Source organism: Coccinella septempunctata, chromosome X, assembly GCF_907165205.1.
Source record: "Coccinella septempunctata chromosome X, icCocSept1.1, whole genome shotgun sequence".
Taxonomy (NCBI): Eukaryota; Metazoa; Arthropoda; class Insecta; order Coleoptera; family Coccinellidae; genus Coccinella; species Coccinella septempunctata.
Genome location: NC_058198.1, coordinates 12244363 through 12257872, shown reverse-complemented (window position 1 = coordinate 12257872; position 13510 = coordinate 12244363). Strand labels below are relative to the sequence as shown.

Sequence of the window (13510 nt, the reverse complement as noted above, 5' to 3'; positions counted from 1 at the left end):
TGCGCAGTTTTCGAGTAATTGTTTCAAATGATCAAAAATTTAAAAGTATCGGTGAAATTTGAAAAATTGGGTACTTGGGCTGAATACAACTGTGTTTAAAAAATCCACAGATGTGTAGTGTCACAGTTTAGCTAGTTATTCTGAAGGTACATAATTTTGTTTTTCCAGGGGTGGCACAGCTCATTATGAAAACTTGAAATGGCTCTATCTTTTTATCAGGGCCAAATCGGAAAAAAATGGTAAGGAAAAAAAGTGTTTCTTTTGATCTCAAAACCTACTGTTGAAATATTTGTACGAGTCAAAGACTCACCCTGTATAAGTGAGTACTAGGATCAATCTGTCGCAGAGAATACGAATATTGATTTGTTCTCTTCGAACTGAAATTGTTTTCAACTTAAATTTAATGGAATTTTAAAAGCACATAGGACTTAAAAACACCTAAATTTTCGGAAGCATTTTGTTGAAATATAATCTTATCTTAACTCATTGGGTTGCTGTCTATCGGCCTCCAACTCCACCTCGATCTCGTGTTATCTGATACTTGCTATGATTGTATTTGGTTAGGGAGAAGTTGGGGTGTTGATACCGCATAATTAAGCATTGATATGCTTAAACAGATTACACAATCCTGGGATTATGAAATATATCAATTAAACTAATAATATGAAGAAATCTTCCGCACATTTAACGACAAAGATCATTTCGCGATACAGTGTGGCTCATTCAAATGATATTGTGTGAACTGACAAAATGATATGGGTGGTTGAATTATGAGAAGGACGATATTTAACAACTTTTTGGAACTACAATCAGTTAGGAATTCTAGGAGCCGTTAACTTTTGTCGATTTCTCAAACCTTTGAATCAGCAGATTTCTCCCCTTACCTCTTTCACCCGATGCTAACCAAATTAGTTTATACCGATAAAAGACCTTATTGTCAGAATATTGGAAATGCTAGATTCATTATATGAATTTCAAGATATCCTGATATGACAACCCTGTAAACATTTTTTTCTTGTGTGGATATGTAAAATGTCTTGCTGAAGGCAGTGAGTTCTTCTCTAGAAGATTCTTTCAATATTTCAATATGATACTGTTGGCATATAACTGAATAACAATTGAAATGTTATAGAATTCAAGAGAAAATATTGAACAATGTGGCCTTCACTGCTTGAAAACAACGAGTTTCTTACTCTTTGTTGTGTTGTAAAACCTTCAAATCTTCGGAAGTATTCATCACTTGACACCTATTGTCACTTAAGACGCTGAAAAAAGTTACCACCTCCGAAAACTGAATTATATGACTTACATAAGTCATGTTTTTCGACGAAAAGAATCATGTTGGTGAAAATCATATAATTGTGTGTTTAGTTAAATTATGGATTTTCATCAAGTATGGCTACATCAATTCAACAATTACCACCTCGCTTGCGGGATTATATGCCTACCAATATACATTCGAAAAATCTATATACAATGAAAAATAAAATAATTGATTTTCTGGGACTTATTCTACGATGACATTCATTGAAAGTACTTAACCGTTAAATGCATGATTTTTTTGTTTCTTATAAAAAGATTCTATGAGGCTTTTTTTGAAGCATATATTTAGGAAAAAATAACGAAAAAAAATTCAATAGAAAAATACATTCAAAAAATATGTGCAGAACTGCAACATTATGAAAGATAAACCATAATCGTAACAAACATCATACAACGCATGATGTTTTCATTACTGCAACATCAAAGTACATCGAATCTGCAAGATTTTGTAACAACAACGTGTTTATCTGAAGAAGAGCCAGATGATTTTTTTGAATTGCTAGCTGCAAAAGTACCGAACCAACTTACCTCTGAACACGAATATAATGTTTTTTGTTGAGCTAAGGCACTATAAATCACAGTAATTTCTTATGAAATTGCACTATTTAACTTTGAGCTTAGGTATCCTTATACCAATAACAAGAATACGCCTGACAATGAACATGATGATTTGCTTCGCACATAACGTCAGTGTATGGTCAATGTGTTAGGAATGCTAGCTACACTAAAGATTTAAGGTAGCTATTTCATTTACAGTTAGTATCAACGCAGTTGAAACGGTATGTTGCAGAAATGCAACCTGATGCATTAATGGGTTAACAGTGTAGTAACTTTTTTATGCAAGATACATTTGATGGTTATTTTGAACTGTATTTTATTGAGCAACTAAACAGTGTTAGACAGATGATCGTTCAATATTATTGCCTGATACAGCAGAGAACTTTCATATTTAGTTGAATTAGCAATATCATTGAGTATTAATACTCAATGCTAATATTGTATATTAGCAGTATTATTAGTATAATAAATATTGGAACCGAACCGTAATAACCTAAGTACACTGAGCCAATTATTAACTATGACAGAAAACCATTCCTTATATAAATAAATAAATGTCTTCATTTCACAACAGTTCAAGTTGAACAAGGAATAGCGTCAATAAAAGGCGTTTTTCATATAGAAAATTCTTCCACACTATATGGTTTCATGTTCAATAAACAATAAAAAATTTTCTTATTGAAAAGTTTCAGTGTATCTATTTTGTGTACATATTTCCTTTGGCAGTATATTGACAAATTTCAAGCATCTGAACTCTGTTTGCAGTTGAGAAGTTTATAGATTGTTCTTGGGCAAACTGAAAGAAAATAATCTTGTAAGTATAATAATTCGTTTTGAGATCAAGAACAGATCTTTGTGTTTAAACCGAAATATCAAACATTCTTGAATATACAGGGTGTCTCATTTGAAAGTGTCCACCCTCATTAACTCAACAACGAATCAGAATTTGTGAAAACACTCAGACAGGTCGATTTTTGATGAAACGGGAACATAATTTGGGATACAAAGCTTGATTATATTTTTCTTTCAATAGAAATTATACGATCAATTAGAACATCTCTGTTTCATTTAGTTTTATCGGTAGGTAAAAAAAACACTCTGTAATTTTTTGAATATTCACTTAATAAGAACTGCAGGTTCATACAAATATGAATCCATGCATACATTTGTGCTACAAAACTACCCACTTTCTCTATTCAAATTCCTAAAGGGGTTGCAACCCTCTCCAGTGGGTTGCTAGTATATACAAGCTTTGTATACCAGATCATGCTCGAAGAGATCATAATGAAATTTAAAAACAGGAAAGCGCCGGGAGAAGATAGGATAACGAATTATATGTTGAAGAAATTGCCTAGAAAAGGAATAGCAGCCTTGACGTATATAACAAACGGAGTGATGAGGACCGAATACTACCCAAAGGGATTGAAAACTGCAGAAATTATAGTTTTCAACAAGCCTGGAAAGGAACGGAAATTTCCTCAAAATTACAGACAAATCAGCCTACTATCAGCACTGGGAAAAATCATCGAGAGGGTTATCGCTAAAAGGCTGAATGAAGAAACAGAAATGTTGAAGATAGTTCCACCCGAACAATTTGGATTCCGACGAGAACATTCGACTGAACTCCAATTGCTACGGCTCGTAGAATACGTCACCGAAAGAATGCAGAACAAACAGGCCACAGGATTAGTTCTGATGGATATCGAGAGAGCTTTTGATAGAGTATGGCACGAAGGCCTAATCTACAAGATGAAAATAGCAGGATATTCGACCAAGCTGTGCAAAAATTTTAAGGAACTATCTGAGGAATAGAAACTTTTATGTGAAGATAGATGGAGCAACCTCTCAAACCAGACAATTGGAAGCGGGAGTGCCTCAAGGATCGGTACTTGGACCTCTGATTCACATAATATTCGTTCATAATATCCCGAAGAATGCTAGAAATATGCTCACCTTGTACGCAGATGACAGAGAAAGAGCGTTCAGACATCGACGCCAAGAGATCACACACCAGAGACTGCAGGAAGCCATAGATGAATTACTCAAATGGTGCATCAAATGGAAAATTCAAATCAATGGAAGATTGCAATATTACTGCAAAAGAGAAGATTGAGGATCAATTGATCTCGCGGTCTCCTTTCGTAAATTCTCATTCTTCCTCTGTCTTCCTCCGCGTCGTAGTCCACTAGTCTCCTGAGTTCTTCGTTTGGATGTTCCTTCGCTGTTTCGAATAACTTTTCAGCTTTCCTCTTCATAAATTCGGTGATGGATTCCCACTTCAAATCTCGATATATCTGTTTGTTCCCGACAAACCAAGGCGCATCTGTGGCACATCGTAGTAGCTTGTTTTCTGTTGCCTGAATTCTTTGTAAATGGCTCTTTGCCGTGAATCCCCAAGCACCTGATCCATAAGTCAGTTGCGGTCTAGCAACGGCTTTGATGATTGAATGATTTTCAATTTTGTCTTATTTGACATGTGGCTCTTTCTACCTATCAGCGGGTAGAGCATATTCATCGCTGCCTTGGTTTTGTCAACGGCTTGTTTGATATGGCTTCTCCAAGTTAGACCTTTGTCTAGGGTGATACCTAAATATTTTGCTTCGTTTTTCCATTCGATTTCTTCTCCATCTACATCTAGATTTGTTGTATTTCTCAGTCTCCTCTTTTGCAGTAATATCGCTTGGCTCTTTTATCCGTTGAGCTTCATTTTCCATTTAATACACCAGTCATTTATTTCATCTATAGCTTCTTGTAATTTCCCTTCTATGATTTCTGGCTTGCGATGTCGCATTATGATTCCCGTGTCGTCGGCATATAGTGTCAGAATAGTCCTTGGAGATTTTGGTATATCGTGAATATATATGTTTTACAGTAACGGCCCAAGTACTGACCCTTGAGGCACCCCTGCTTCCATATATCTGGTTGTGGAGTTTTCTCCCTCCACTTTCACGTAAAATCTTCTGTTCCTCAAATAATTCCTAATCAACTTGCACAGTTTGATTGAATATCCAGCGTATCTCATTTTGTAAATCAATCCTCCATGCCATACTCTGTCGAATGCGCTGGCGACATCCAGTAGTACAAGACCTGTTGCTTGTTTATTTTGGAATCCTTCTATTATTTATTCTGTGAGTCTCAGTAACTGTTGTTCTGTTGAGTGATCTCTTCCCTTTGTCAGCCTTCAATAAATTGGTATAATATTACGGTATGGGTTATGGCATGAATGGGTGGGACTCTTCTCTACTTGTTGATTATTTCCTAGAATCCTAGGTGCAGTTTGTTATTCTCACTATTTTGGACGAAACATTTTTAGTAAGCATTCAATGACGATATACAGGGAGATTCAAAACTATGGATCAAATGTGCTTTGAAAAGCCATTACCATTATATCATTTCATGTCGATTAAGTCCATTTCAGACATTATTTGTTTGCAGTCCGATTTGGAGGCATTGTAGAGATGGTGTGCTGAGAACTGCTTGTCTCTGAACATAAGTAAATGTAAGTCGATGTCAATTTCGAGAGTTCAGAGTCCATTGTTTGCAACTTTATTTATTGAGGGTTGTCCCTTAGTATGTATAGGTGTTGTGAGGAATCTTGGCGTTTCCTATGATTGTGAAATATCGTTCAAGCCGCACTTTCACGCAATTTCTTCGAGAGCACTCAAGACTCTGGGTTTCATCATCAGAAACACAAGAGATTTTAGGAACGTTGAGACGCTTCGATACCTGTATGTAGCACTTGTTTGGTCCCCATATACTTTGATTGATGGACTCTTTCTTGAGAGGGTCCAAAACAAATTTCTCAAGCGTGTTTCGTTCAGGTTTGGCACTGCTTCACTGTTCTCGGCGAGTCATATGCGAGACCGGCTGGGGCTGCCTTCTTTAAGATCGAGAAGGTTCTCGGCTGACGTGCTTTTTGTGGCAAAAATCATAGAGGACTTGTCTACTCTCCGGAGTTGCTGTCTCGCTTCACGCTGAATATTCCTCCAAGACCGATTAGGCGAGCTGATCTGTTTAGGCCCGGTTTATCAAGAAATAATTATAGTTTTCATTCTCCACGGCCGAGGATGATGAGGAAAACTATCACTGTATTAGTTTTCCTCATCATCCTCGGCAGTGTTTTCGGGGTTGATATATTCAGTGGCCCGTTGTCAAGGTTGAGGGGGGATGTATCTACTTTGATGAGTTTGTAGTCTCTTTTTGTCTCATTTATATGATATTTTAGAGTTTGTGCGCCTTATAATTGTAATTATTGAAATATTTCATCTATATTTTTTGTATTCGATTAATTTTTTTTTCTCTTTGTATAATGGTAGTACCGTTAATGAATAAATAAATAAATATCCCAATAGTTATTAATTACCCTGTACCTATACGGAATTTTTGAAAGACTCTTTCTTTTTGAGTTTCTTCAAATTTCCGAAATCCATATAAATAGTTTATAATCTGACCGAATTATGAATTAACTAGATGGAAATATGAGTGATACGATTTATGGAGATAACAAAAAGTTTCAAACTAGAATTAATCGAATACAACTGAACCCATCAAAATTCAGTGTGTGAAAAGATATAATATAATAATTTCGATTTTGATATTCAAAAATTTTTCTTTGATATTATAACATCAACTCAAGAATAGGTCGAATAAAGACGAAAATCTTCGTTGGGAAGCACTCGATTCATTCAGCAAATTTGAAAAAATTACCTATCACTATTTGTTTTCTAATACTGGACGATAGACGGAAATTGTATCTTCATTTTCCTCTACAGGTCTTGCAACAAGTAGAAAATCAATGAATAAAATTTTATATGATATTATACTTATTTATAATATTATAATTATTTATAATATCATATAAAAATTTATTCATTGATTGTCGTACTTGTTGCAAGACCTGTAGAAGAAAATGAAGATACAATTTCCGGAAATATAAATTTCCAAAGGCAAATCATTGGAAAAAAATTACTTGGTAGATAAACTAAAGTATGCGTTATAATTATTAGATTTAAATATTCCGCTTTCAAAAAACGTTATCAACGACGAGATTACGAGGCGAGACTTGAGACGAGACTTCATGTCCTATTGGCGAGACGAGACCAGACTACAGTAAAGTCTTGTCTCGTTGGTCTCGTGGGATCACTCTGTTTTGTTGATGTGTTGCATATATTTTCTTTACGATGTGTTAGAGTGAATATGTAGGTCACATATAAGTACACTACTTCAGTGTGAGCTGCTGTGTCATTATTATTATTATATTATACATCTTATATATGTTATTATTCTTATTGTTCTTATACAAGTTAGATTCTTTATATTCTGCTCGATATTCTGTTACATTTTGTCGTTAAGTTTTCAGGGAAGTAGATGAGTATGAGTATGAGTATAATACCCCCAAGAACTACTGTTCACCAAAAGTCCTTTTTTTACCCAACTGTGAAATCACTTCCAGCTGATATGTTTTCGTTGGAGTAAAATCTCCATCAATTCAAAATGCTGGCATTTCCACATTACATTTCGTTTTCTTTCTGTGGCCGAAAATATGTAAAAATATTTATTGCATTTTTCAAGATACCTATAAATAATCGAAAGGACCATTATTCAAGAGGATTTTGATCAATGGAATATTCATAAGGAAGAGGGAACTTTATGTCACATGGATTGTGTAGGTATACTTGTATACCTACACAAATTGAAATAATCCAAGTATACTTGAACTCTTCTGCCTTTGGATGTTCCTACGTCCAATAAAGAACGATCAAAAGTACACTGCGCAAAAAAATTAACGCACATTATGGAAATCTCAAATTTATTCTACAACTGAAGGTGTTCTCAATGAAAATTATTTTTATCAGAATTATGCATGCATATGTTATCCACTTTCAAGGTTTTCTTCAATACAGATGTTTTTCCCCAGCAGGAATAAAAAAAGATGATATTATCAGATTTTGAATGTATTGGCTCCATTCTAAAATCAGTTGTTCTCGAGCAATTCTAGTGATCAATAGTTTTTCTTTCGTTTGATTTCCTACACTCGATCGCTATGCAACGCGAAACACGCAATTTCACCCAAGAGGAATGTGCCCAAGCGAAAGTTTTGCGAGAAGAAGGGTGGACATACACAAGAATTGCAGAAAGGTGAAGAGTTTTCCATACAAGTGTGTCCAGAATGTTGCAGCGATTCAGGGAGACAGGTATGAATGTCCGAAGACCAGGACAGGGTAGACCACGGGTAACAACTGCCATTCAAGTACGTTACTTGAGAGTTTCTTCGTTGAGACAACGGTTTGCAACCTCTCGCCTCCTTCAAATTCAGCTTGAGCAAACTCATGAGGTGCAAATTAGCACTCAGACAATAAGAAACCGCCTCAGAGAATATGATTTAAGACCTCGTGTCGCGGCAAGAGCCCAGCTCTTACCCAAGCCCATCGAAGGGCGCGTTTGGATTTTGCGAGAGAGCATATCCATTGGGCAGAGGCCGATTGGGGAAGAATTCTCTTCACAGCTGAGTCTAGATTCTGCCTCTACCATTGGGATCGACGTTCCCTTGTATACAGACGTCCACATGAAAGATATGCTCAGTGCAATTTCCTGAATACTACTGGTTTCGGGGGAGGATCGATTATGGTATGGGGTGGAATATCTTTGACTGCTCGCACAGACCTAGTGGTCGTTGATAATGGAGCTATGAATGCTGATAAGTATATAAGGAACATTCTTGAAGAGCATGTAGTGCCATTTGCCCCATACAATGGTGAAAATTTCATTTTTATGTACGATAAAGCCAGACCCCATCGTGCGCGCATCGTTCAGGAGTACCTTGAAGAGGTTGAAGTCTCTCGAATGGAATGGCCAGCAAGAAGTCCAGATCTCAATCCGATTGAGCAGGTTTGGGACAACCTGAATAGAAGGCTGAGAAGTTCAAGTTCAACTCGGAGAAATCTGGGAAGGATTAGATCAGAACATTTTAAGATCACTCATTTTGAGTATGAACCGTCGTTGCCGAGCTGTAATTAACGCAAGGGGTGGAAATACCAAGTATTAAATCACTTATCAGCATTTCATTATTTTGAAAATTGTTCATTTCTCTTCTTTCACATAAGATTCGGTGAAATCCTGAATTTTTCTTCCATTTAATGTGTCTTGTTCTGTTCAAAACCTTTCCGAGAGAACATAAAAAATAAGTTACAAAGTCGATGTAGAGTTAACTTTCATTAAAATTGAGATTTTCAGAATGTGCGTTAATTTTTTTGCGCAGTGTAGTTTCTTATTGGAATGAAAATTTCTCGTAAAAATATGTTTGAATTCGAAATACTTCGAGTAGATAAAAACAATAAAATTTAATTGCATTCTAGGTATTCCATCCGTAATGAAAGAGTTGGGTACTTGACACCAAGAACTTCTGCGGAAAGCTCGCTTTTCAGCATTTTACTGTTTGGAAGTCGATAGGCCGGAGGCAAGACTTTGGGGGGCAGGTGATTGTGTAAGAAAAATCTACACATTAGACGAAAAAATCGAAATTTCTAAAGTTCGAACTCGTTAGGTTGATACGGTGCCATATATAAGAAGGCAGCGACTGTCATATACAAATAGCGTGAGATCAATGATTGACGCTCAAACTTAGCGGTCGGAGGCTGTAGCTGAAGAAGCATGTGGTATCAGGCATAAGCGGCAAGCGCAGTCTGGAGCTTGGCGAAACGTCTCTCGGTTTTGCCAGTTTCCCAGTTTCATGTTTGCGTACAGTTGCAGTTTTCCCTCGTCTGTCGCGGCCTGTGCTGCGTCACCTCGCGCAGTTTAGTTCACCACCACGCGATTTCATTCATTATGAAGCGTGGATTAGATACGCTCTCGCGACTTTTTTGACGCAACCGTTCGTTTCGTGCCATCATTATTGACTCTTTTTCGGGAAGTTTGCTGAGTTGATGCAGAGTTATGAGACGGAAAGCGGATAGCAGATACATCGCTGTGGTTATTATTTACATCGTGACTATCATAAGCCAAGGTAATTTTCCTTTTTCTTCGAGCTGCCCGTAAACCATGAAAGAGAACGTGGTGGTTTCCGCGTGAACGTAGGTTCAATTTATCACTTGGTTTAATTGTGCGACAAAATTATAATTGAAAGTTTGCCCGAACCATTAGGGAGACGATTTACTTGTCGTCAGCATCGCCGTTAGCACCTGGAACTTGGTTAGGATTCAAGTTCACGTGCTACGTTATTGTCAACGAATTATAGGAATTACTGCGGAACTTTATCAAAATATACGTGAATAGTGAACTCATATACAGGGTGATTCCAAATTGGAATTCAACTTCGGAAGAGGTGTTAGTATATGACTTATTTCTCGTGGTTTGAGCCATATTTATTGATAACCGAAAATCAAGTTTCCGAAATATTCGAGTCCTGGTCATTTTTGGAAAACTTTTCACTTTACTTAATTTTCGTCAATTTCCGGTTACTGTTATCAGAGAAGGATTTGATATGTATGAAAAAACCAAAACTATCCTTAATTAGATGAGCATACATGAAACAGAGAAAGAAAAATTTAGTAATTAAATATTTTTTATTGCAACGAAACTCCAAATTCCTCAAAAACATATTATCTCAAATTATGTTCGAAATGACCCTTACACAAATTTTTTTTAATTTCTTCAGTTGTTACTTTCCGTATATAATTTATTGTCAATCATTTTGCTGCGCCGTCTATCTCTCCACAAGTTGTGCATGTGTCTTTATTTATTCCTCTTTAATATGGCATTTCTTTCGAAGTGCCCCAAATATCAAAATCTAGAAGTGTTAAATCCGGAATTGCTAGTCACGAAATAGATCCTCCTATACCTATCCACCGATCAGGAAACAATTAGTTCAAAAACATACGAACATTTAGCCAATTATATGCAGGACAACCATCCTGTTATTCCTGTTTCGAAATGATTTCGCACTGTCAGTGCTTGAAAGCTCGTTCGAAAAGCTATCCATATTTGTTCTGAAAAATCAATTTAACTACCTCACCTGAACTAACGTGAGAAATCTTCTAAAAATCACAAGAACTCGAATATCTCAAAAACTGTTGATTTTCGCTACAAGATTACGTCAATCCATAAGAGCCTAGGCCCAAATTGTAATGTCAATTTAATAAATGGTTTTCTTGGTTATATGAATTTATTAATAGAATTGCAATCTAAGGTAGTCCCTAACAACCCGAAGGGTTGATGACAGTTCAGGTAACAAAATAAAAATAAATATGGCTAAAATAACGTAGTGAGTGAGTCATACTATCACCTCTACGATTGATTTGGATACACCCTATATAAAAAAAATATTCTCTATATTTTTCAACGATTCTTTTCGAATGAATATAAATTCATAACTTGAACAACGAGGTTTCAAGCGGTGAAAGGAATTTCCATAATTAGAAGAAATTAAAATTATGATATTCTGATCAGTACAGATTTTCATACAGTTCGGATGAAGTACAGAACCAATCTTTAAAACTAAAAGTAGGATATTTAAAAAACTTTGTAGGAAAGCATTTGCTGGAATATTTTTTGTAACTTCTGTACTTTCACCGGCAATACCTACTCTCACCTTATCTAATTCAAATGGGATTACCGGTAGATTTTCATACTCAATAAGGTTTTGTCATTAATTAAATAAGAATATTGTTTCCTAGTGTTTTTTAATGTATAAATCAAACATGATATAAACATTAAATAAACTCTAGGAAGATAATAATATTCTTATTTTCATACTTCCTTAGTTTAGTAAACATAATTTCATATCACTTATGCCACAGATATAATTCACTGCTGAATTTTTTGTAAAAGTTTAAGTGGATTCCTTTAAATTGATTGCAATGTTTTGCCTGATAGCTTTGTTCGTTGCGGACCGCAGCCTTCCATTTTCTGGCCAATTTTTGACCATACTATTTTCATTGGAATGTTTTAGCAACCATTGAATATGAGATGGATTTTTTTTCAGTATGCAAATTATTGGAAATATTTTACACTTCCTTATGATTTCTGACACTTCACCGTAATCGATCACTATTTGATAGATATTAGATAATATCCGTTTATTTTATTCACGTTGTATTTATACAAAGAATGATCTAAATCCTAGTTCCATTTTCACTATTTTGTTCTTATCAGTTTGAAGTGAAAAAAATGTTCCTATTCTTTAACTGTAAAGAGATTCATTTCTCATTTTTTATTTTTTCCACCAAAATCAGTTTGTACGTATTCGAAATAACATGATGTTCTGAAATTTGCATAAATATACAGGATGTTCCATTTGTTTTTTTTCAGTCAAACCGGAAATACCGTAGTATCAAAAAATGGCCTTGAATGCGGCATCAGTCACAATAATAAAAATTTAGTTTATTCTTTCATTCACATTGGTTCTCTACTTCATTCCATCCCTGTATTACCCCTGATCCTTATGATGAAGAAAACGAACAATGCAGGTATACTATAACATAATTATTGAAATCATATAAATAATTGAAGATAGATTAGATAGAAGTTGTCCAAGCAGAAGGACATCCAGAGGCGAGCTGAAATATCTTGCATTGTACGAGTAGCTGTTCACTTTTGGCGTTTAAATACCGTTAAGAGCCAGACAACCGAAACTCATTTTTTTAATGATTCTTGAAAATCAGGTGAAATTTGTTTCATGCCGCTTACTGATATTGTCCAGAAATTCACAATTTGACAATAAGTAGTTATTTGATCTGCTGAAACTTAAGTAGGTACTATATTTGTTTTTTACGGAATTCTTCGACACATATCACGTTATCGAAAATTTCAATAGTGGAATATTTTCATAATAACTCGATTTTTGGGATGGAGAAAAGTTTTCGAAATATGCTTTTCAAGCATTTCAGTTAATCTCTGCGAAGAATATTATGATTTATATGCAATTAATTGATAAGGAGGTGGGCTCGGTGATAAATCATTGAACGCATTCTTGTTCCTTCATCTATATTATCGCTATTCAACAAAGCCGTAAGTTTCAGCATAATTACTAATTCTTTGTTATACGAAATATATTCAATACTAAAAATGTTTGAATTCAATGTTGTGATTCATAAATTCGACGAGATTTATGTTGTATAGTTTCTGGGAGCTATGATGATATATTATGTTTTCTATGTGATTAGAATTCGACTTTGAGAATGAAAGTACTCAACTCCCTCTGTGATAATTGTTGTACGAAATCCCAGTATTACTATACATTGAATATACCTACTCTACGGGGTTAGGCATAATTTAAAAAAAAAATTAATATTTCTTCAACCAAAAACGCAGAAACTCATCGATTGATTTTTAAGTACCCACATTATCTGGCAATAGAATTGTAAGATTTCCGTTTTTAGATGGAAACATATATGTTGGCTCGTTGGAAAGCTCATGGGAAATGAAATACCAGCATAATCTTTGTGGCTATCAGAAGAAACACCTGAAAAATATTGAATCCATAATTTTTCAACCCATAACTTGAAACTAATACGCTGAAACACATTGAGTTTCGATTGTACTCATGTTTATTTGAATCAAAGTGAATATGTTTTCCAACCCTTTAGCTGCAACCCTTCCCAACTGCTAACAGAAAACGAATCTTACCATAATC

The 13510-nt window shown here is 35.2% G+C and overlaps 1 protein-coding gene across 3 annotated transcripts in view; it reads left to right on the top strand.

Annotated features, from left to right (window-relative positions):
- The first annotated feature begins 9619 nt into the window (after window positions 1–9619).
- LOC123321652 (lachesin) overlaps window positions 9620–13510 on the top strand; it is a 437549-nt gene continuing 433658 nt past the window's right edge. For all 3 annotated transcript variants that reach the window (XM_044909375.1, XM_044909374.1, XM_044909373.1), the window contains exon 1: window positions 9620–9883. In XM_044909375.1, the coding sequence (XP_044765310.1) occupies window positions 9814–9883 (70 nt within the window). In that variant the 5' untranslated portion in view covers window positions 9620–9813. The remainder of the gene's footprint in view (window positions 9884–13510) is intronic.